This window comes from Agelaius tricolor, unplaced genomic scaffold (assembly GCF_023055355.1).
Source record: "Agelaius tricolor isolate 1412-34295 unplaced genomic scaffold, bAgeTri1.0.p SCAF_19, whole genome shotgun sequence".
NCBI classification, from domain to species: Eukaryota; Metazoa; Chordata; class Aves; order Passeriformes; family Icteridae; genus Agelaius; species Agelaius tricolor.
In genome coordinates this window covers 3,878,523-3,904,091 of record NW_027269279.1, presented here as the reverse complement: position 1 = coordinate 3,904,091, position 25,569 = coordinate 3,878,523, and the positions used below count along the sequence as shown (strand labels likewise).

Below are 25,569 nucleotides of genomic sequence, written 5' to 3'. Positions count from 1 at the left end.
AATTGTTTTTTGTGAAATGTTGAGAAGGTAATGATTACTGTCCAGGCCTCAGATTTTGCAGCTAAATGGCCTATTTTAATATGCCAGGATAATGAAGTTACAATATATTATATGGCAGTGGTGTTAATACTAATCTTTTTGGGGAAGAGGAGGCTGTATTTTCTATGTTGACCCAGCTGATGTGGCCTGACTGCAAGCAGAGATTCACTTGTGGAGCTTTCAGCTTAAATCTCAGTCAAATCTCATATTCCAGCCTAATTCCTTTTCTCTTCTGCTTTTTCCCTGGACCCCACTGACCCCCACAAAGTGATGATTCTCTGCTGTAGCTCTTTGCTAGGGAAATGGGGAAGTTGTGCTGCTGGCTCCTCTTCCTTGGTGCTGGTACCAGCTGGGCCTGGCACAGCGTGTCCCAGGAGGGTTGTGGTGCCTTGGTCATCTTGGCTCCCCACTGAGGATCCCTCCCAATTAGGATGATGATAATCTCAGGGTGCTAATTATCATCAGTTCAGGCTTTGAAGTCTCTCACAAGCAGGACAGTGAGGAGGAGCTGCCTTGGGTAGGGAGGTGTTGCTCTGGATGAAAATGTGTGATCACCCCCTGTGGTGAGTGTGCTTTGGGAGATGATGCTTCTGAACATCTTCATACACAGCCTGTACGCCAGGAAAACTCGAGAATGGAAAGAATAAAAGGTGAGAAAACATCACTGAGAACTAGGCTGGAAACTGCCTGCAGCGTTTGGCTGATGCAAGGAGGACACCAAGGAACTGGTTCTCCTCCTCTTTGTACCAGTTTAACTTTATTGTCCTTGTTTGACTTGCTTTGTCATTTAGCAGAGAATGGTTTTTAGCTGAGTGTTGTTTGGGGTCTGGCAGGTGCAAGGAGAGGTGAAGCTTGTGCATCTCTTCTCTGGTGCTGTGGACCAGCATCAGCACCAGGATGTGAGTCTCTCAGGGGACCCTGGATAACTGTAGCTCCCCATTTCTGTTTTGTCATTAGTCAGCACCAGGCAGATCTGCTGAAGCATCCTGGCCTGACTGAAAGTTCTGTGAGAATTTCACCCCATTCCTTGTAAAGCTAATTGCCTTGGAGTAATTGGATATAAATTAATTTAAAGGCTTGAGAAACAGGGTAGCTGGAGGATATCTTTTGTTTTCCTGCTTCTGTGAGGTATTTTTATTCCACAAATGTGCTTAAGAAACAAGACCCAGTGTGTCAGTGTTATTTGTTTACTTGCAGTGAAGTCACCCCTGTTAGAAGCTCTGACAGCCCCTGCTCCTTCCCAGGTGTTCCCCTGCTCCCTCACCTACCCATCACTGTGTGAGGAGTTTGCTCCTAATTGACACACTAACTTGTAATCTGGACAGTTTTCATTTGGTGGAGCTTTGGTTAGCATTTTGAAGCTCCAGCAGCTTGTTTGAGCAGCCCTTGCCCTTCTCCCTGCAGAGCATAACAAATGCATGGCCATTAGGCCGGGGTGGTTCTGAGCAGGAAGATCTGCTCTGTGTGCTTGGGCACTGGGGAGAAGCCAGGATGCTCGGGGATTCTCAAATCCCAGCAACAGCAAATGCTCACAGGCTGCTGTGACAGGCTCTGCAGATGACAAGAACACCAGTTCCAATGAAACCTTGCCACCATCATTTGTGGAAATCCTGATTACAAATTTCTTACACGAAGCCCTTGCTGTGAACATTCATAGATTAAACCAGACAGCTCCTTTTCGAGTTTTACTTCATCTTTGCTGTGTTTGCTCCTGGGGCCATCTACAGCACATTTTCTGAGATTTAGAGAAAGAGTGAAAAATTACAGTGCATGTAATGCCATAGGAACATTCTTCAAGATACTGATTTTTATGAAAAAGGGGAGAGGATGGATTGAATGCCAGTCTAGTTATAATTGCAACCACAATATTTTTCAAACTAGGGGTATTGATTGTGTCCTTGAACCAGCAGTGATTGTTTTTATGAAGCTTTATGTTAACCATTAAAACTATTTTAATATTTCTTGGTCTAATTAGATTTTTCTATAGATGGCAATTAAGCAAAAGGGTTGCAGTCAGTTATATTGATGTTAGATCAAAGTCTTGCAGCAGTGCTGAAGTTAAATGCTGTCAGCAGTGCTAATCTCAAAATTGTGTGCATTATTTATTGTGAGGTTTGTGTATCACTTGCAATCCAGAATTGCCCTAATCATGCTATGTATGATTATAAATAGAAATTTTTTCACTTTCTCTTCAGCACAGGTACTGTGGTAATGACATTTTTACAAAAGAATTGAACAGTAGTTTAAGGGCTGAAATGAGGAAGGATTGTGCATCTTACTGAACTTTTGTGTGGATTTTTAACTGGCTTTTAACTGATTAACATTAATGTTAGAGCAAGAAATGTTGTGGGAAAGGCAATTAAAATTATATCATGCTGTGCCATTTTTTATTCAATCTTGGATTATTCTTCCTGAGTCCCCAATATCATCCAGAGTGTGGATTCAGTCCTCATTCTCAAAGAAATCTGAATCTCTCAGTGCACCCATGCTGTAGTTCTGTTGGATTTTCTAGGGGTCACTTGGATGGACACTGGTAAAACTTACTTATCATTTGCCTTTAGTATGAAAAAGTTTTATTTAAATCAAGAGTTCCTGAAAAATGTTCTATGCCATCATCCAGATCTTGTGAAATAACTTCACAACATTTTAAGGAGGTGAACTAGGCTTCTTTTTTATATTTTTGACTGATACAAAAAATATATATACTGAGGTATTCTGTAAACAAGCTATTTTTTTTTCCTTTAAATGAAAATAAAGTAAGATCATGTTTAGACTATTTGTAGAAGTGTTAATTTGGGAAGCAATGTGGAGTGTTTATGACTGCCAGGCAACCCCAGCACCAGCAGGCTGGAATGGTGATGTGAGATGGGCAGGAGAGTGAGAGGCAGATTCTCTTTCCTCCCAGGGCACATCAATTCCAAGTTGTGGCTTCTGCTTGGTGCTGAGGACAGAAATGTGTGAGACTCTTCTGAGCCCCTCAGGGAGCAAACCTCATTCAGTATTTTGGCAATTGTGAGAGGATCAGGTGACAGGCATTGGGCCCTGCAACAGCGGGGGGAGACTTTTGTTTGATTTCCATGTAATAAAAAAGTGAGATTTCATGGCAAAACCAGGCTGTACAATTTGTATCTTAAATAATGGTAGTTAAGCATTAAAGAGCCATTATTTGAGCAAGGCCTGGCTTTTTCTGGCATTGACACCAACCTTTTAAAGTTAACTTTTACCTAAGGAGTGTAGAGGCTTAAAAAAGCCTTGCAGGTGATATTTCTTACATCTCTAAGCAGCACAATGAGGGCTGGGCTGCCTCACTGGGTGTTTGTCCATTGTATTGAGCTGAGCATCTTTTCATGCTTGATAACCAAAATGCTGCTGCTTCTTATGTTCTGAGATGTAATTTTATTTTTTCTTATTCCTTCTTATTTACTTGTTTAGAACATAGAAGGTGAGCCTGTTTTCCTAGTTATAAATGCCTCTCAGAGGCACATCCCAAACTGTGTTGTAGGGACACGAGCCAGGAGGTAAAATTTCTTTGAAAGCAGAGGAAGAGAAGAGACTTTAAAAATGAATATTTTGGACAGCTGAAGAGCTGCCCAGGAATGTTGTTAATTTTCCCTGAAGGTAGCAGGGGAAGGAGTGTTTGTTTCTGTGCTGGAGGAGCTCTGCCATGCCTGGCTCTGAGCTGTGCTGCATCAGCAGCTTTCTGGGGAGAGTGCAGCACTTTGTGTACAGCAAGCAATGTGCAGAATTGCAGGATTCGTTTTTCCTCCCATTTTAAGAGACAACACAAGAATAGACTATCCCACTGTATTGGTGCTTCACCCCCCAACAAAAGCATTTCAAAGCCACCTCTCACAAACACTTGTTTCTCAGGCAGACTTGCAGACACCCGGATTGTTCTCTGCCCACAGAGGTGTCTGTCTGCTGGTGAACTTGCATCTTTTCAAGCCAGTCAGCATTGTTAAAATACCAGGCTCTAGGAAGGGAAACTCTTGATATCCTAATTTTTGATGGCATTAATTTCTCTGTTGTAAAATGATGGTGTTCCAGTAAGAATTCCTGTCACCCTAGCCATGGTTCACCTCCAGTGCTCTGTTTGCTCCTTGGTTTTGTGTCCATTTCACACTTGAGGTTCTGTTTCAGCCCTCTCCAAGGTCTTGTTTTCTGTGCCTTTTTGGAAGTGTCCAAGGCCAGGCTGGACAGGGCTTGGTGGGAGGTGTCCTGCCCATGACATGATGAGCTTTAATGTCCCTTCCAACCCAAACCATCCTGGGCTTCTCTATGATTCTTCTCCAAACATTTTATGCTGCATTTGGTTTTCTTAATATTCAACTGCAGGAAAAAATACAGAGGAATTGTGAGAGCTTCTTGCTATTTTAGGTTCACTACTTATCAAAGGTTAATTTTATATAAAAGCTGATAACACAGAGGCTTTTTTTATCTGATCTTTGGCTTTTTGCTATTGGTCCTTCATACCAGTTCAAGTTACAAAAGTAGTGGTAATCTCCTTGGATTCTTTAACACATATCCTCCTTTAAATCTTGACCCCTTCTGCTTCCTTGCCACCATCCTTGCTTGATTTCCTATCAGTGTAATCACCCTTTCAAAGAACACCCACCTTATCCCTATTTCTTGGGGTATCTTTTTTGCCTTTCCTCTAAATCTCTAAATCTCTGTGATATATATCTACTGCTTGTCATCCACTTTTGAAAAATCAGATTTATCTTCCCATAGAAGTCCCTGCAGATCCCACCACACCTCTTCCTCTCATTCTTTGCTGGCTCCCCAGAGAATGTAAACATGCTGCTTATCCCACAGGATGGCATTGGCCAGAAGTTACTTTCTGTCATCTTCTGAGATCCCTCATATTTCTGTTGTGCCTATTATTTACAAATTCATCTTACCTTTAATAGTCTTGTGATGATATAGCCTTCCCAATAAATCCAAAACTCTTGTCAAAGCTTCTAACAACTCATATCTCCATTACTAAAATGCCTTCTCAGGTATTGCTTTGACCTTTACCCTCCCATTTTGTGTCCCTCTTCCTCACTTTTGAGGAGATTTATAACCTTGGAGAGATCAGCTCCTGGCTCTCCTCAGCCATTTCCCAGCCCCTTACCTGCTTGTTCTGTTTTTAGAGTCTCACCTGTGCTAATTCCTATTCTGCTCCTGATTTATATTCCAGAAAAAAAAAATGAATCCTATGAATTTGCCTCATTAGTGCTACAAAACGCCTTCTGGAAGTGTCTCTGTGCTGGGATGCCTACAAGAAAGTTTGAGCGTGATCCAGCAAGTTAATATGCTGTCAAACAGAGCTGAATAATTTCCTTCTGCTTTCTGGTTTGGCTGCATCATCCTTGGGAGGGGGAACTTCTGGTTTATAAGTTGCACTGTGAGATGTGTGAGGCAGTGACTGTTGGATTTGTGTGATGAGCTGTTCCTCTCTGAAGCCCTGGTCTGTCCTTGACAAGGCTCCATCCCAGGCTGAGTCTGTCCTGTGCTTTCAGCTGGAATTGCCCTGATCTGGGGAGCAGAGCTGAGATATTCTCACCTTGGTGCAGCTTTCTCTCAAATCCACGAACCATTTAATTGCTCATTCTCTGCAAATCCCACCAATTCAAATTCCTTGTTATTTTGGGCTTCTGATTTACATGAAGCCTCAATTTTCTTTGCATGCCCAAATTCCTAAATCTTTTCTTTCCCTTTTTAATCTTGTGTCCAGGCAAGGCTGGGTGTGCTAAGTAGTGCTTCGAGTTCTGTTCTTCTATACATGCATCTGTTTCTTATTATTGTGTAGCTTCTGCAGACACAATTTTTTTAGAAGATTTATTTCATTTACTTTCTAAAATATTTTCTGATGTTTTCTCTGATGGAAAATTGTGTAAAAAATATGACTTGAATAGATTGTATACAGAAGTAAAGAGAAAATATGAGGCTGTGACAGACTGCAAACAGAACTTTGCCAATTTAACTGAAATTTTACAGTTCTGTAACTCAAGAAATGCTTTGGATCTCAAAACTGAAAGGTTTTGAATAGCTCCATAACAGCATCTAATTGCTCCAGCTATTTATAAAAAAGAGAAATTGTGAAACATCGGAGTTCAAAAGTGAGCTATTGCACATGCCCAACAATCTTTTTCAACAATAATTTCATAATGATTTTTAGCTTGAGGACTTTGTGCTGTGCATTTGTAGCAGCCAAATTGACACAATGGAGTGTAATAGCTCCAGAGCAACCATTACAGTCTGTTGGGTAATTAAAAGCTAAATGGAACGTTGAGAAATGATCCGTACAATGGGATTGGCTAATTTCTTCACTTTTGTAAATTTAAGTCACTCAAGATGATGTTATCCTTTTTTTGAAATGGGTTTATATTCTTTAAATCACCACAAAACCCAGTTCAACCTCAGTATGGTATTAAGGAAGACATCAAACTTTCATGGTGTAGTGAATTTTGTGTACATTGTCTTCCTCCCATGAAACACTTTCACACTTCTGTTGTCCACTGGCACGGAGAAGATCTTTTATCTGGAAATTCCTAAGAAATAGAACTTATTTATCAGGGGCACAGCAGCAATAAGAAGCTTCCCTTTAGTGTGATGTCCCTGCAGACAGAGCACAGGCAGCCAGGAGCATTCCTCAGTTTTTCCAGAGTGTGGCTTGGGCAGGGCTGGGGATGGGAGAGGTGGACGTGACCCCCTCATTGCACTGTTTGTGGTGCTCCACCCAGCTGCAAACAGCTGGAGCATTGAATGGGAGGAGAAGGAGATGCTCCAAGGGCTGGAGCCCCTCTGCTCTGGAGACAGCATGAGAGAGCTGGGGGTGCTCAGCCTGGGGAGGAGAAGGCTCCAGAGAGGCCTCAGAGCCCCTCCCAGTGCCTAAGGGGCTCCAGGAGAGCTGGAGAGGGGCTTGGGACAAGGGTCTGGAGTGCCAGGACACGGGGAACGGCTTCAAACTGACAGAGCAGGGCTAGATTAGACATGAGAGTTGCTTATTTTTAATTGGTTTTGAAATACCATTAAGTTTATGCTTAAAACTCCTTCCAACTCCTATACTTTTTTTTCTCCACAACTTTACTTCTCCTAACTAAGCAGTTCTTGCTGGCTGTTGTCAGTTCATTTTGTGGACCTGTCTGTCTCAACTCTACCTGCTGAAGGGCCACGTGATGTCCCTTTTATTGATTCTGGGGTCCCCCGAGACATGCTCACCTGGTAATTCAGCAGCAAACATCCTGCACTTCCATCAGAGTTTGCCCAGAACAAGCTGTTTCTGTTTTATTAAGCTTTATTAAGCTGCGTGGTTTTGCTGATCCACAGCCTGGACACTTCAAGCAGGCATCATGGTGATGCTGCCCGAACTGGATTTGACAGGTATTTTTCAACCTGTCTGGTGTTAGCTTGATTTTTAGGATCATTCCAGACAGCTGTTGTAGCAAAAATTATGCTGCAACACAGGCCACTGGTTAGAGAATCCATATTTCAGGATGTAACAATGTTAGGTGTGCATTGAAAGTTGTTAAAACTCTTCTTGACTACATTAAAAAATGGTTTCAGCCCCAGTTACAAGCCCCAGAGGGAGCAGGGCTTTGCTGTCTCACTCCTTCAGGGCAGCACACACTACCTGCTCCCTGAGTTCTTGCTAGCCTCCAGAGTAAATGGTGAATTAATCTTGTGTGACTGAGAGAAACTTATGGTACATGAAATTTAGAATGCTGTCCAGACCCTTTCAGAGAGGCTTCCATCTCTTTCAGACCTCGGGCTTTAGAAAATTGAACCAAAGGAATATATGTTGTACCTCTGACAGAACTCCTGTTGTTAACTATTTCTCATCCTTTAATTTCTGTGAGTCAATAGCCTGGTGTGGATGCAGGCCAGGCTTTTGTGGGGAAAGCTGCTCTGAGACACCTGTGCCACTGAGACAGTCACCTTCATCAGCCTGGCCCTGACCTTGCTCACACTCTTGTCTGAAACTTGTGCTCCAGCAAAGGCTGAATCCCTCCATCTGCATTATCCTGCCTTCCCTAGCAGCAGCCCTTGAGGATCTTTCTCCTCGGGCAGGGAAGGGCATTCTCACCAACACATGACCTGCTTGTCTGCTTCTTCACTCACAGTAATTGCTAAAGGTGTAATTTTAAATCTGACTGGCGATATCAGAAGGGCAACTACATGGTGTTATGTGGGTCAGGACCTGCAAATCCCAGCATCTTAATTTGACCTTTGGCAATTGACTCTGTGCTGTTTTATTCCCCATCTTTTCTCCTTAATTGCAACTGCAGCTGTGTCTGGCTGCTATTACAAGAACTGAATTAGAAAAATGGAAGAAGTTATTCCATGGTGCTTTGGCTTTCGAAGTAGCTGTTTAACCCTGTGATTTTGTTAGAGCCATGCATGAAATCTATGCCTCTGATGTCTCTTCTGTCATATGTACTTATAATGCTGAGAAAGAACACTCTCAAAATGATGATAAAGGGAAAGCTTCAGAACTGTGATAATTCTGACACATCATTACTATGATTGACACGATAAATAAGTCAGGTCATAAGGAATAATGCAGTTCTAAATCCCCAACCACATAAGCTTGCTGAGAGGGAAAAAAGGGTCTATTAAATTTTCTGTATAGAGATTGCAGTCAGTGGTGCATAAACAATACATTCTATAGCAACCTGTTCATTGCTCAAGTTGTTATTGGCAGGCACTGTGGCATTTCTGCAGTCATTAAAAGAAGCTATCACTATTAATCTCCAGTCTCAAGGCAGACAGGTTTAACCTGAAGCTGATCATCAAATAATGGTAACAGATATTTGTGCTTTGGTGAACGTTCCCTTTCATCTTTGGATGCCTTTTCTGCAATGTAATGGGAAGGGTTGAGGATTGTAACCTTCATTATAGAAGTTAGTAAGTTAATAATGTGTCTTTTAAACAGATTTTTACCCCCAAGCCAAGGGTATTTGTAAAGGGAAGGAGATTTTACAAAACTTAGCAGCTCATTCTATGCATCCTGAGCATTTGGGGTATTTCTTACTCTAATTTTTCAATTTAGAGTCCTTGGTTTCATAAAAAATCTCATCCTTGAGCTGTCCAATGTTCCTCCATTAGAAGAAAAAGCTTTTTTTGGTTGGTGAATTGAGTCCTTAAAGTGATGCCAAAGAGTGATGTACAAACTAGGAATGTATTTATGTTCCTCTTTTCCTCCTGGTGGCCTGAGGAGCTCATCCCACCCTGCAGGTACAAGAGCACTTGGCAAGGGCAGCTGTAAGGATGAACCCATCAAGTTCCTTCCTTAGAAAGTGGCCCGTGAAAGAACTGAAATAATCAAAATATTTTGATTTGCATTCTCTTTTGCTTCTCCTTACTCAAGGAAAATTCGGTTTTCCTCTGGGAAAAATACAGGAATCTGTCACAACAGACAAATGGGAAATTGGGACTCATAAAGGTTAAGGGAAAAAAATTGAATTTATTTTTCTTTCTTCCTAAAGAGAAAGACATATCCCTTCTCAAATATCCCTTCACATCCTCACAGATTCAGCTCAGGGGTTGAGAGGAGCATCCCCCTGCCCAGGCTCCTTTCCTGGCTGGTTCCCAGGGAAAGGGGAGAGTCCTCACTGACACTTCACACCCACTGAACCCATCCTCTGCAATGCTTCAGAGGGGCTTTCATCTTGGCTTTTTAAACCTATAATTTTGTTGGATATGTGCATTTGATTTCTGAAAAAGGACAGAAGAAAGATCTGGCAGAACATGGCAGAGGAGATGGAGGGGCAGGAGAGCAGGATTCTGACACAGGGATGGAACCTGCTGGCTGAATGGCCTCAGCACATGTTTTGATCTGGGGTTTAGGCACCATTTCTAATGCTTTGTAACAGCTCAAGCTCAGTCCAATTGCTGTGGTGACATGTGCCAGGGTCTGAGGGCAGCCTGAGACAATAACTGAGAAATGCAAATTGCCTGGTTCTTGCCTGTGGTACAACCTGGGAGAATCCTCTGCCTTCCCCCTCTCTGCTCTGCTGTTGACAAAGATACTGTAAATAACTGTCCAGCAGCAGAATCAAATTTAGATTGCCACATCTCATTAAGGAATTCTCTAACTGAGAACTGGCCTGAAAAGGGACTGTGAGAAGGGGACACCCTCAGAGCCTGCAAGATCCCCAAGGATTTGTATCTTCCAGCTGAAAATGGGAAAGAAAAAACAAAATCTTCCCATCTTGTATTTGAGTGTAACCTAATATGTTAAAAGGTTGTAATAAACAGGTCAGATGCACCTGGTGCAGCCTCATTTCAGTAATGTTTGTCCTCACCTCATTTTCACCACACATAAAATGGAGATAATGGTTCCTCCATCTTCTCTAGAGGTCTCTGGTGTGCTGGGAGAAGCAGTTATTATTTTTCAAGAGCACTTTCTACTCCTTCTGCTTTCCAGTGGTAATAATTTGTACTTTTTAATGGTAGGAGTAAAGGATTTGTACAGAAATAAATCAGCTTTTTAAAATTTTCCACTTTCCCTCTTTGCTGGGTTTTACATTCCATGCATTTGTATGCATAGAGAGGAACCAGAAACAACAGAAAAATTGTTAGCAGTTAAAAACATTTGTTTAAAAGCATTTTTTGTGACTCTGGTTCTCCTATATGAAAAAAGAAACAGGTTCATTTGCAACGTTCTGTTTTTTCTTGTCCTTTACATTAGCTATTGCTATTAATTATTATGAGTGGTACTTGTGATTCACTATAAAATAGACAAATTTATGTCCACACTGCCTGTGCTGAGGGAAGACTCAACTATTTATTACTTTCAAAGTGAGCAGATGACAATGATTTGCAGAAGCTTCTTAATGTCTCTCAGAAATTTGGTCCTTTCTGTCCTGCCTATGGTTGCACACCTAAAATTTGTGACCAAACAGAAACTGGGAAATGCAGAGAAACCTTTAAAAGGCCACATATGCTGGGCTTTGGGTGCACATTGGAGTTGAAGCTTGTAGTGTTTTCCATGTGTGTTCTTTTAAATAAAGATTAAAAAGCCAATGAAGCTGCCCCCCAAATCAGCAACAAACCCCCTCTGAGATTTGTGCATCACAGCTTCTGGATTGGGATTGAGTGGGAAGCATGGAAAGCACAAACCCAGTGCAGTTTCCATGTTTTGGGAAATAAATTGCTTTATTCCATGTACGAAATGTTCAGGAGAGATGTCAAAGTCTCTGCCTTGTGGATGGAACATGGGGCAGCTGTTCCCAGCCCAGGCTCTGAGCCCTGGGGCAGGACTGCTCTGCCCTGCTCTGCAGCCCTGTCCCAGCTCCCTTCCCAGCCCCTAATTCTGGGGGCAGTAAATGCTTCAGTGAGGAGAGCTTTACTGGCACCTTATAGTGGGCTCTGTTACACAGTGGCATTAAAGCATTTTGCTGAAATACCAAGTGATCCTTTTCTTTTTCAGAACTGCTAAGTGAAAACACATTGATTTTTATTTCCTTTCAGCAACTTCAATAGCTCAAGATTATTACTATTTTTAAGAGTGATAGAGAAATGTCAAAAATGCTTCATCTGTACTTTTATTTTTATATATCACCAGGCTTTGTGTTTTTCAGGGGTTTTTTGTTTGAAGTTGCAGACTTTGGGAACAGGGCAGAGAGATTACAGTTTATTTCAAAAAGCTGCTTCTATTTCTAAGTCCTCTTAGAGATTTTGTGGTTCAGTAGGTAACACATTTTATTGTCTTAAATTCAGTCTATGCTGCAAAATTATTTTGCTCCTGAATAGCCAAATGGTCTGGCACACATTAATCTCTTATCTATAATAATGTTTTTTGAAAGGGAGGAGAGGAGGGAGATAGAGCAGCTCGTGACACTCTGTAGGGTGCTGGCAGTAGCCTGCAGAGAGGCCAGCACCAGCTTTTGACACTGCACATGCTTTATTCTTTCAGCATTTCCTCCCACTGAAGGTGAGTGTGGATGCACTGAGGTTTCAGCACTAATCCCACAGCCAAAAACCTGGAGAGAAGTCACTGAGCAGGAGGTGGCAAGGCCAGGTCGGTGCTGTGGGTGTTTGGGCATCCCCATCACATCCAGGAGCCAGTGCTGGCTGCAGCCAGCCCCTCCAGCCTGCCCTCCTGGCAGCTTTGTTGTACCTGCTTGGAGTTGTTTTAATCTCCTCTAGGTGCATTTAATGTGTGTGATTCAGTGATTCATCCTCCTCCTTCTGTGTAAGCACTTTCAGGAGATGTGTGTAGGAGAAGTGAGCTACAGCTTTTGGGTTTCAGGTGGACCCTGCAAGGTTTGGTTTCTGGTTTAGCTGACAGCTGATAGTTCTGCTCTGACACAGCCCATCACCATCTGGAGAGCAGAATCATATTGTTAGGGTTATTTTTGGGGCAAATCTGAGTAAAATGGGTTAATTAAGTCAAAACAATGCAGTTGTGTTCTGCCTAATGACACGTTGCCAATTTATTTCAAACTGACAACCCAAGGACATTTTGGGAAGTGACAGAGTGTTTCTAAACCTAGGGGTGAATTGATTTCTTCTTAAAACAAAATGAAATAGATGTTACTTGTTCCTCAACAATATAAAAATTCATGTCTCAGACGATGGTGCATTTTCTAATGTGCCACTTTATCTTCCACTTATTCCCCCTAATTTTCCTTATTAACTGTAATTCTGTTGTGACATCCGAGTGTCATATTATAATGATGAAAATTTCAAATAAGAAGCAGCGTGAAACACGAAGTTTTGGATGAGCTGGGAGTCAAGAGCACCCTGTGGAAATAAGCTGATGGTTTTTATCACAGCGGTGAGTCCCTGTCATATTCAGGAGAGGCTGTTTACCAACCACACAGCCAAAAACTGGGACCAGCCCTCGTCTGAGAGGGCAGGAAGTCAATGCAAGATTGAGAAGACATCCCACTCTTCAACTCTTCTCTTGGCAGGGCACAGCAGAGAGGAGATCCTGAGTACATTAATGCAAAGAGCATTTGTACAGGCCAGGCAAGGTACAGCCAACAGTTTGTTTTTAACAATGCTGGCACTACCCTGACTGCAGCAGCACCAACAAAGAGCCTGGAGTAATAACTTCCCTTTAGATTTCTTTTTAGAGGGCTTGCAGCATTCTCTGAGCAGCATTTATGTACTGGGTATAAATAGGCAGGTCCAAAACCCCATTCCACATCCCAGAAAAGAGAGAGGCTGGTTTATTCTCACTTGAGAAAATTAAATGCTTATCCATCTGTGGAATTATTTTTGAATGGATACATTTGTAGACTTTCTTTAGCTGGGTTATTGTTTGCTCTTTTGGAACATTCTTTGCTTTCAGAGTTGTTTTATTCTGGTGACAGAGGAAATGCAGCAATGTGTATTTTTCTCCCTGCTGAAGTCTGAGGCAACGTTATATTATAAAATAACCAGAGATTGATAATCACAAAGACTGCAAAGGGGAAGCTGCACTTTACTTAGAAAAAAACATCTGTGCTAGTAAGGGGAAGCAAAACTTTCTTTTATTAAAAAAAATATTTCTATGGATTCTGAGCTCTGCTGTGTGCGTGGCTCTGTCCCTTTTTTTTATTATTATTTTACAATATTGTAAATATTATAAATGAAATTTTATTTGATTCAGACTGTCCGTGACCTGAACAACTCTCCTTTTATTAAGGATTGTCTCCCTTTATAGAAGAGAGTGGAGAAGTAGCATGATATGGTCAGGGGGATGGAGAACTTTAGACCATATGGAGTGGACCTGAGGCCCCTGATAACCTATTTCTCAAAATATTATTTTGACAAGTCATTCCATATGTTTGGTTGAGTTAGCTGCTGGAAGAAGGCTGTGGGGTATCCTCTTGTTTTTCTGATCTGTTCTCTTTATGTAAAGACTTGGAAATAGCAGACCTTTGGGAGCAAGGTAGCAATCTGGATCCCAAAACATGTTCCTCAGATGTGTGTGTGTATAAAGATATAAAAATAGAATGCAGCAAGAGTTGACCTTGAGCTTAAAATGCTGCTCAGTGAGTGCATTTTGAAGAGTTAAGTTCAACAAGGGAAACCAAGAATGCCTGTTTATTTCAGTGTCATCCTCCCTGTAGAATTGCTCTCCTTTAAGCCTTCATGAACTGTGCCCAGCCTCTGGTATCTGGGATCTGAGGCTGTTAAATTTGGTAGGGGTTTTTTTATTTCTTTAAAGTTCAAATTATGTCAAATTATATAGTGGCAAGTTTTAATCTCAGTTCTTGGAGGGGATTTTCTGGAGAAAGCTTTGACCCACACTTTGCTTATCCATCACCTGCAAAAATGGACTTGCATGGCTTTGGTTGAGTGTTTTTTAAGAATATGGGAATGAGGCCCAGGTGGTGGCCTAGACACTTGCCCCAAATATCTGTGACACAAAAGCTCCTCCTTTTGTTGTGAAGGGCATGTAAACTGTGGAACTCTTTTAAACTAAAAGAGAAGAGATTTAGGTTATGTAGGAAGTTAGGAAGAAATTCTTCCTTGTGAGGGTGGGCAGGCCCTGGCACAGGGTGCCCAGAGCAGCTGTGGCTGCCCCTGGATCCCTGGAAGTGCCCAAGGCCAGGCTGGATGGAGTTTGGAGCAACCTGGGGTAGGGGAAGGTGTCCCTGAGCTTTAAGGATGAGCTTTAAGGTCCCTTCCACCCAAACCATTCTGGGGTTCTGTGATCAGTCTGTGTGCACAAGTCTCTGCTTCCCTTGTAATGCCCCACAATATCAGGTTCATTTAAAAAACTGCTACAGAGAAATAGATCTTGGGAACTCACATGTGATCAATTGTACATATCTGCTTTGTGCTCTACAGAGCATATTTAATCTTAAATCTTCCCTCTGAAAATAGTGCTTCCATTATTGTTGTCATAAAATAAATTGTTGAAGGTATTTCATAAAGAATTTCCCCCAAAGTCACTGCAAATCCTTTTCTTCATTTAAGTCCAGTGAACGATAGATGGGATTCTCTTCTTTAGTTGTTACCACCCTTCCATTTCTAAGTAAGAGGAAGAGTTTAAACTTCTTACAAGTAAGAAAAAGCAAAAGTAGATTGTCAATTGTGTGATTTTATTTGTGCCAAAGTAAGGAGTTAAGAAATGCATTTATAAAAAAACCCCAACGTGAAGCCATATGCAAAGACATATTTGCAAATAGAAAGCAGCATTTTATTATCTTCTATTTCTCTCTCTTTGCTGCTGCTTGACATTAAACCAAGATCTGCTGGTGAGAATTGCAGCCCCGAAATGGCAGCAGCTCTCTGATCCCTGTGACACAGCCATGTCCCCAGCCCAGCTTTCCTCCTTCCTTTCTCCTCTCAGCTCATCTCAACACTGAATTTGCATTTGTGGACATGATTATTAAGTGACAGGCTTGGTTTCTTTAACATCCAGCCACTGATGTGTGGTTTATTAACTTAAATTTCCCATTATTAAGAAAGCAAATGGTAAATATCCAGGTGTGTCAAGCACTGAGGATGCAAGACCTTCAGATTTTGTCCTTAGGAGAAAGTGAGTCCTGCCTTGTGCTGCAGAAACCCCTGCAACCACTGCCAGGCCCCTCAAACCTGTTTTCTCCTGCCAAATGAGGGTCTGTTTATGGTTAAAAGGATGCTTCTCATGCAATGCACTAAAGTACATCGTAAAAATATACAGCCTCTTAAAAGTAATTCCCACTAATGAGTTATTTTGAAATCTTTTTAAACATAGCCGTGTTTGGGGAGAGATTTGAGGTTGTTCAGCCTGGAGAAGACTCTGGGGAGACATTGGAGCATCTTCCAGTGTCTGAAAGGGTTCCAGGAGAGCTGAGAAGGGGCTGGAGTGCCAGGACAAGGGGGGATGGCTCTAAACAGCCAGAGGGCAGGGATAGATGGAATATTGGGGAGAAATTCTCCCCTGTGAGGGTGGGAAGGATCTGGCACAGGGTGCCCAGAGAAGCTGTGGCTGCCTCATCTCTGGGAGTGTTCAAGGCCAGGCTGGATAAAGCTTGGAGCAACCTGGGCTGGTGGAAGGTGTCCCTGCCATGGCAGGGGTGGCACTGGATGGGCTTTGAGGTCTCTCCCCACCCAAACCATTCTGGAATTCTGTGATTCCATGGGAAGCCAAAGGCTGTGGGCCCTGGCTGCTGCTCTGCCTTTTTGCCTCCTGCATCCCTTTGAAGATGACTCTGAGGCTAATAGATTCCACTGCCAGACCATGGATATTTTTCCCCCTTTTAACTGCTGTTGAATAGGATTACACACTCTATCCACTTATTTAGCTGATATTAAAGCTATCTGGTGAATTGAAAAGCCACCTGAGTGTTCTTTAGCTGGAATAGCTTGAGGCTAGATATTTTTTCATGTTAAAAGCTCTAATGATGTGCTGGATGATAAGTTTCCAGGCAGAAAGGAGCCCCTCACTGTGCATGGGGGAAGGTCAGGTCAGTGACAGAGACTCAACTTCCAAATTGCTCTTTCTGCATGAGGAGTTGTGAGAAGGGAATTGCAGAGTGTTTGAGCAGGAATTTGGTCTGCTTTTGAATTTAGCTGCTGATTCACAGGGAGCTGTGTAACTAAGCAGTGGTTTAATTTCCTTAAAACTACATTGGACAATGCTAGAAATCTATTTCTGAGGTAGTCCTGTAATACAAAGTGGGTCTGCAGACCTCAGGAAGTAGAAAAAAGAGGAATTCACCCCCCAGATAGCAGCTGCTGGGTCACCTGCACTTAATGATCTGTAGAAAGAGAGGAAAATCAAAAAAAAGCCACCTCTCCCATCCCTGTCTTCAGAGCAGAACTGGTGAAAGACAGACTGGAGGGACTGTGTCACCATGGACCATCCTGGCCTTGCTGCCTCTCCTGGGGCACTTTGTTGGTTACAGAAATACATTTTCCATCTTTAAATCAACTGTATTTAGGCCCCAGCCTCTCATTGTGCCCAGAAGTAGACCCTAAGAACTCTCTATAAGGTTTTAGACCTTTTCAACCTGTGTTTTAGACTCAGTTTTATCCAATAAAATACATAAATCTCCTCTTTACTGGACTATCTACACACAAAGGGGTGTAAATTGTCTTCTGGCTAGAGCTGAGTTTTCCATTAATCTTTCCCTAGGGCTAAATTAACAGCACTTGCACTTGTGTGAAAGTCCTTACAAAGGGGGAGAAAAAAGCTGTTTAAAATGTGGCTGTAAGTTGTTTAAACATTTGGAGGCATTTCTAGAGTGATGCTGGCTTGGATTTTTACAAAAAAAAAAAATCTCCTCATCTTTTGTGTGTTTTTCAGTGAATCCTTCCAGGCAGGACAGGTTTTGCTTGTTTCATTAGTAAAATGAAGGCTGTGAAAGAATAGGATTGTTTTCTGTAAATGCTTTAGGATGTAAACATCTCAGAGGGAGAGAGCAGCTCTTCAAACTATAAAGGACAGCTCTGGCAGAAGAACTAACAGAGTGCATTGGCCATTGAAGCTGGGAATTGGGAGTGTTTGGAGCAGGCTGAGCAGAAAAGCTTTAGGAAGCTTTCCAACCAAAAAAGGATCTGCACTGGTGAAATCACCACTTGTAGGGGTTAATTTCTGTGGGTAACTTTGTTTCTTGAAGTTCAGTGTTTCAGAAGTGTCATTATGACAAATTCAGACAATCCCACAGGCCCAGGAGGGGTGGATGGAAAAGGAGGGAGGGGAGGTTCTCAGCCTTTATGACATGGGCAATTCAGGCAAAATGAATTTATTGTAAGGCTTCCTCCACAGGTGCTGATGAAATCTTTTCTAATTGTTCCTTTACCATATCCCTCCTCAAACTCTGGTGTTTAACTTGGGATCCACTTGCTCTATATTGTTCTGAGCCTTATTATTTTATTCACCTTTTTTTTTTTAATTTTTTTTTTTTAGCTTTCCTTGCAGTGGAAATGCATCCTGTGTTTGTTGTGATGTGGACAAAGCTTAGTCACAGTGACAAGAGTGTAAAGAGTCAATAAATACAACTGACCTAGATCATTCACTTGTTTTGCTTGGGTTTTGTAAATCTGTTTCATGTCTGGTGTTTTATTCATATGTTGTGATGTTTGATGTCTGGTTCAAGATCAGGGCTGGATATAGAAGAATTCACTTGCTGTGATTAATTCAAACAACTAGGCTGTTTCTTCCCTATAAATTTGATCCACAAAATTAAGGTTTTTTTATGTTGTTCTTTATTTACTTTTTTAGGTCTACAGTCTGGGTTGTCAAAAGTTAAATAAATTATGTTAATACTTAAATTTTTGGGGAGTCTGAAGACATTCTTTGGTACTGAAAAGTCATAATTCTTGATATAACAACTCTCCACCATTAGTTTGCTAACTATTTTGTAACTATGTAATGTTGGCTCAAAAAAAACCCATCTGGAGTTTTTATGTTCTTCATCAAACTAAACAAATGTGACCAAGAAGCCTCATGGGAAAGTCTGTTATTTTTCTTTATGTCTAGAAATCAGAGCAGAGACCTGTGCAGTGACAGCAGCATCAGATTTCCCTTTTCTTGAAAATAAATAGTCCTTGCTAGAGTCAGAGTGGGAAACTGAAACAGTAACTTTGATTATCTTAATGCTCTTTTATTGTAGCAGCTCTTAGGAATCATTCTAATAAGCAGGGAACCAATAGACACGGTTTGGACATGGGTTTATGATTGAGAACACACTTTCTTTTCATGAATTGCATGATGTTTCTCTCTGGTGCCTGCAGGTGATTGTCAGCATTTGCTTTTCTGTTGATCAGGCTCCAATTCCTGTTGTGCATCTTTTGCTCCGAAGGGAAGGGAAATTAATCTATTATTGATCAGGATCCAATTCCTGTTGTGTGCCTTGTACTGGAGAGGGAGAGGGGCATGAATCCACTCTGGGTTCATAATTCAAACCATCTGCAGGCTGTACTGGCAGCAGGGAGTGTGTTCCATCAGGTGGTTGGTGTTTGTAGGGTTGCTTTTCCTTCTCTCCCCCTCGAGCAATCTTGAGATACCCTGTGATTGTCATTTCTCTTCTTTTCTCGTATTCTGTGTCCCAGGCAGAGAGAGTGCACATTCCTGATGCCATAATGTTGTACCAGATGTAATATTTTTGCTATTTGTGCTGGACTCTTATCTCCTACCCTGCTTTTTTCTAATAGGGGTGTCCATAATTTGATAGAATGAAGCTTTGCATGTATCCTGCATGGTAATCACCAAGGCATTTCTGCATCCTGTGCAAACCTGGAAGTCTGTGGGAATTTTAGGGTGAAATTTTTCTAATATTTTTCTCTCAGGATAACTTATAAATGGTTTCAAAATTCTTTTTAAGTACTCAATTTCTCGAATATCTTGGGTAGGGTACTGGTGATCTCTTCCGTGGAGAGTTTTTCTCACGTAGACAAATTTCATAACATGAATAAGTAAATTTATTTTTGGGTACTGATTCCTGTGAGATCCCTTCTTCAGTGCAAGCTGGACATGGAGCAGTATTTGCAGTAATTTGCAGTGAGGGTAGAGATAAGGTGCATCCAGCCACATTCCAGGCTCCAGATTATTTGGACAATCCTCCTCCTCCTGCTCATGGTCACCTTGTTTGAATTAAGCTTCTTCAGAGGGTTGGGACCTATAAGCAAGCCTCAAAAATAAACCTTATTGTTGTGCTCAAGTCTGAACTCAAACTATTATTTCCTTTTCAGGAGATAAAGAGTTTCCCTCAGTTTCTGTTGAGGCTGGCTTACCTCATATCTCTGTCACATGAATTTGAGCTCCCATTGAAGTAATACACTTAATATTCTGCACTGCAAATACAGACATAGATAAACTTTGCATGTCATAATGTAAAATCTGGGGAAGAACTTAATGTTTATGCATTTCTGAAGGGGAAAGAACCTATCGTGTCTTCAGTCATCTGGCCTGGGTGAGATTTCAGTTCAGTTGGGAAAATTAAGCACCCTGAAGTGGCTTTGATAAGGTCTGGGATCTTTATAAACTGTAAATTACAATATTTAAAATTCCCTGTACCTTACATGTCAATATATGTACAGAGATAAAAATACTGGTTTTGCAGAGATGATAGGGGAGTGTACATAATTATTGTATTTAAATAACAGATGAAAATTCTACAGCTCGTCAGTACAAAAAAAAAGAAATCAGTGTTAGGCCTTGGATGGGTTTCATTCCTGATCAGGCAGCAGGAGGGAGGGAGAAGTTCAGCAGCTCAGTGATGTGCAGCCATTCACAGCCACAGGTGATAAAAACAAACAGACCGTGCAAAAGTTGTTCATTCTTTCTTCTTCTCTCTTCTCTCAGTTTATCTCTGCTTTGTGGGGGATTGCCAGATTCCTGAATTCCACAGTCTGGAGAGGAATTTATGTTCAAAGGGACAGAAAAAAACCCCAGATCATCCCTTTCCATTTTCTGTTGTCTCATTTTTTTTCTCTTTTTTTTTTTTTCTGGCCCTTAAAAAAAATATAACCAAAAAAAGGTTTAATATGGAAAACATAATATCAATGCCAATTTACCTTAATATCTTGTGCTGCAAATGGCAGCAACTGAACTGTTTCATGAGCAGCAGGGGATGAGGGGGTGAAGGCTGGAGGACAAACTCCCTCCTGTCCCAAGTCTTGGGTGTTCCCAGAGTCTTGCTTCAAAAACTGTTTGGGGTCAGTCCTGAAGGCCCTGCAGGTTCTGGGTCCTTGTAGATGCAGGTAATGGCTCAGACAGTGATAAATGAGAAAGTTTAGAAGCAAAGGGGAGATTGGAAATGCTGGGAGTACAGTGGCTAAAATGGATGGAAAGGAAAATAAAGCAGTGGGAGCTCTCTTTTGCAGAACAGTCACTGTTGGATTAGGCCTCTTGCCTGTGGCAGTCCTTCTGTCCAGTCATCTATTAAGGGCTAAAATCAGATTAAGAGCACATCCCCTAAGTGTTTTTCAGTGTCACTCAGCCTTGCCTCTGCAGCTCCCCACAGGCTCCCCCCAGACTGATCATGTCTGATATGAGGCATCCCCTGGCTGCACTTGTGGGGTCAGTGTTTTTCCCTAATGCTGCTTTGCTTTCTTAGCTGAGAGGAGGGTTCAGAAAGCAGATGGAAAGCAAAGGCCTTTTCTTTTCTAAAAAGGTAGAGTATAGCTGGCAATGGTGGTCCCCTGTTAGTGGATTCTTCTCACTGTAGCTCTGTTCCCATGTGCATTTGTTTTACTTCCCCATTTCAGTGTATATAACATTTTCTTCAGAGAAGCTGAAGTTCAATCATTAAATTAAAGGATACATCAGAAATTGAGCAGCTCTTAAATAGTGGGAAACATCTTTAGGGGACCACGGGATGGAAAAAAGGGAGGAAAATGTCCAGAGATGAATGCAGAGAAGCTGAGGGAGGGGAGGAGGAGAAGGAGAAGGAAGAGGTGATGAAAAGCCAGAAACAGCAAAGTGCCAGAAAGCTCAGGCAACAAAAAGTCTGATGAAGTAAAAAAAGGAACAGCGAAAAGGAGAAAAATTCAATTGTTTTCGACAAAGGATTTTAAAAGAAAATGTCTGTTTACTAACAATGACATTCTGCATTGGATTTTTGTGTAGCATCAGTCAAGTGAAATCACATCTGTGTGCTGCATGTGGAGGCAGGAGAAGGATGGAGTGGCTTTATTGACAGGCAGGATGAGAAACTTGGGGAGTCTGGGTAGCTGTTCATTATCTGAGTGTTTGCAATCACTCTCTGCCTTCCCCAGCCTGATAGAAAGCTGATCTGCCTCATTCCATCATCCAAACTAAATCCCAATGTTGCTTATCTCCATTAGGATCTTGGCTACTCTGATACTCCAACCCGTGGATTTCTTACAAAAGGATGAAGTTCTGAAAGGCCCAGATCCCAGGTTACAGCCCTGTTGAGATTTTTGCTCTAAAGTAAAACTAAGATCCTCCTTTGGAGTTTCAATTAGCCATAAAACAAAGCTGCAAAGTGCCCTCTGCAAAGGGAATGTCCCTGTGGAGTTTGATTTGGCAAGACTGGGGACAGAGTGAGTTATGGGAAGGAGTTTCTTAGTGCTGTGAAGGGAAACTTGAGCTGTCTTTGAATATAAAATAGGAATATTCATGCTGCCTCCATACTGTTTAGGTAATTCTTGGAAATTTTGTTGTTTTCTGTCTATGCCTGTTATGTCCATAGCTGACCTTTGTAGGTGCATTCCTGGGAATCCAAGTTCTGACCCTTTTGATGAGCCCTCTGTCTCACATCAGCATCTGTTCATCGCAGCCTTTAGCAGGAGCCTGCTTTTAATAAGTTTGTTTCAGAGATAGTACAAAATAACAATAAACACATGCTTTGTTTAGATTTTTGTTACAGTCACTAAGAAATCTCTGCCTTTTCCTGGTTGCAGGATGGGGAATGTGCACTTTTATTTCCTTTCTTATCTGCTGGGTGCACACAGGGCCACTCGTGTGGGTGATGGGGGTGACAGCAAAGCCAACTTCTCCTCTTTGTCTGGTTTTAGTGGGGAGCTGATAAGTCAAACAAGTGGTTTTCCTCTCTTCCAGATGGAGATAAGGAATGATTGCTGCCAAATTAGTCACTAGTTTGTTGATCTTTTAGCATTCACTGTTGTAAACCTTCATCTTGGGCAGAAGTGGTGGGGAGCAGAGATGCTGAGGATATTTCTTCTCATCAGTAACAAACTTCTAATCTGATCATCAGCTCTTGTTTTCTGGGTTTTTTGGTTGGTTTTTTTAATTACTAAGTGGAAAATTTCTGCCATGAATACCTATAAGACCAGCATGGAAATCTTAGAAAATAGATTTTCTACCTGATGGCATCGTATTTCCAGGAATGTTGATGAGGAGGTGTAAAAGCTACTAACAGCTTGTGTTTTGAGCTCCTGTGTGTGTTTCATAGAGATGCTGTGTCAGGTTGACAGAGCATATTTAGGGGAAGAAATAAACATCTGCTTACACTTTAAGTACTATGCTTAAATGTTTGAATTTATTCAGAAGTGTAGGTGGTATTCTTTAAATTTTAAAATGATTCCACGCTTCCATCTCCTGTTCTACACTAACTGCTGTCAATTAGAAAATCCAAATGTAAAGGATTTGTCATTGAGAAGTCTGCTCACCTTGTGAGCTTTCTGAGCCCCATAACCAAAGTCTTTATCCATCCAACAAGTAAAATCTGATGTCAAATGGCTTTTGGCCTGCTGGATATGATTAGGCAAAGAATCTTCTGACTATTTTCTATTCTTTAGGGAATTTGCTTAAATTTTAGGGTCCATACCTTGCATTTCCCAATTTCCCATGCTGCTGAATGGGCATGGACTACCCTCCTGTGCAGAAAGCATTTGATGCACTGGCTTGCTTTTCCATCAGTTTAGTTTTATTTTCATTACTTTTCCCTGTAATTTGTTTATTGGTTTCTATATCCTTGAAAATTTTATTACTGTGTTATTCAAGCTAAAAAATAGCTAATTTTTCTTTCCCAAATGAGTTGCTTGAAGCAAAGTACCTATGAATACATGGATATTTTAATTCACTTACTAAATGCATACAGAGAAAATTTACAAGCTGCCTTTTTACCATTTTTTAAGTGTCTGCTGACTGTTGCATAAGCTAAATTATTTACAGTATGAAGCCTCACAAAAGAGTAACAGATTTGGGTTATTTACTTTCCTGATAAGAAAAGAGGATTGAAGTTGCTGTGATATGCTGCTTTGTTAATTTTATATTTGTTCCCCAGTGTGTAAAATCTTTTTAAAGAACTAACATGAGTATTGGCAGACTCTTTTGAAATGGTGTGGAAGGGGTAAGATTAAACAAAACATGAAAAGGTCTTAAAAATATAAGTCAGCAAGTGTTTGATAAAAAAAAGTGCTCAACAGTAGAAAACATTTAGGATGCTTAATTTATTTTCTCTGTCTTGGAGAATATTCCTGGATGGAGGGCAGGGGCCAGTTCTTGGGAGTCGTGGGCCTCGGGATCTCTGCTGGTCAGAGGGACCCTGAGATACGTTAGAAAGTCTCTTGAAAGTCTCTTGAAAGTCTCTTTTCCAGCCTGGCAGTCAAAGAAGGAGTCAGAGCTCTTCAGTTCTTGGTCTCAAGGTTGTTTATTGTTTCTTATCTATAAAATTCTTTCTCCTGTCCAGCCGAGGTCTGTTCAGCAGGACAGACAGAGGCACTCTGCCTCCCCCCGGGGTGGTGTTATCTTTTTATACTAAAAACAACATGTAAAATATTTACAATTACTTTCCAATACCTATCGCCTATGTTAGACAGTGAGCTTCTACTCTAAGCCAATCTGAAAGTGCCAACGTCACCCAGAAGTTGGAGGCTAGGAGGAAGAAGGAAAAAGGGCAAGGCACGCCCAAATTCCTCCATCTTAGGACCCCGAGCCCCCATTCTAAAAACCTCAAAAATCTGTTTTTCACTCCGTGACAAACTAACTATTATTCTACTGAAACACTTTTGACTTGTAATTCTTCATAGAAGGTTGGTAATTGTTTTTTCCAAGGGCTAAATCAAAGTCCCAGGGGTCTTGGGCTCTGTGCCAAGGTCTCTGAGTCCCCGGGCAGGGGCTCGAGCCCTCCAGGGCAGCCAGAGGGATGTCCTGGGTTCCCACAGTGGGGTTTTAGTGCTGGCTTGGTTGGAACGCCATCAGGAACGCCCCCCTGGCGATGCCAGCCTGTGGTGAGGCTGAAGGGTGATGCTTGCAGCAGTGCCTGGACGGTGGCACCCTCGTGTCCCAGCTGTCACTGGGGCTCACCAGGTGTGTCTGTGCCCCTGCAGGTGCCAGCAGCCCCTCGGACAGCGCGGCTCCGGCCATGGTCATCCGCCCCCACAACACCAGCGTGGTGTCGGGCAGCAGCGAGGCCACCCTGGAGTGCGTGGCCAACGCCAGGTATGGGAACACCTCCACAGCCCCCACAGCGACTCTGTCCTCTCTGCAGAAGCACAGAGGACGTTGTTTTCATTTCTTTATTGTTAATAATTTGGAGATTGAAGCAGGACGTTCGCTCTTCACAGCGACCTTATGAGTGATCTTGTTTGTCCAATGTTACTGAATTAAACCCATTGATTTTTCTGGCCAAATGAGGGTCAGGCAGGGGTGCTTTCCCACCTGGTCCTCACATGGAAAGGAAAAGTGCTGTTCAAGCATCAGACACTATCTTAAGGAAAAAATTATGGTGAGGGTTAATAATGTTTCAGCTGTTGCCTATCAACAGCAGAGGTGATGCTGTTGAACAGTTGGTGCTTCCTAGTAAATAAATTTAGTGAGGATCTCCTATGAAGTAATTTTTTCAGACACTCTCATTTTGCAGTGATTATTGCTCAACTGTTCATAATGCACTGTAATACAGAATTCACAGCATTCCCCTATGTTTCTATCTAGCTGGCCTTGAATAGCTTTGAATTTCAGTGGAAGTGAATAGTTGAAGTCCTTGGGTGATAAGACCAACTGATTTACTTTCCCCTCTGAGGGCAGAGATGTTCTTGATATGATTAATATTGTTTTGGTAATTGAGTTGTAATGAAAGCACTTCCCATGCAGCTGATTCCCATAGCAGTATTTACTCCTTTTGCTTGGAGAAATCAAATTATTAGCACTTAAGTTCTATTGCTGTATCAATTAGCTGTACTTGC

The 25,569-nt window shown here is 41.8% G+C and overlaps 1 protein-coding gene across 2 annotated transcripts in view; it reads left to right on the top strand.

Annotated features, from left to right (window-relative positions):
• Positions 1 to 25,569, top strand: part of SDK1 (sidekick cell adhesion molecule 1) — a 388,755-nt gene that overhangs the window by 206,652 nt on the left and 156,534 nt on the right. For both annotated transcript variants that reach the window (XM_071443929.1, XM_071443928.1), the window contains exon 6: positions 24,715 to 24,826. In XM_071443929.1, coding sequence (XP_071300030.1) covers positions 24,715 to 24,826 — 112 coding nt within the window. The remainder of the gene's footprint in view (positions 1 to 24,714; positions 24,827 to 25,569) is intronic.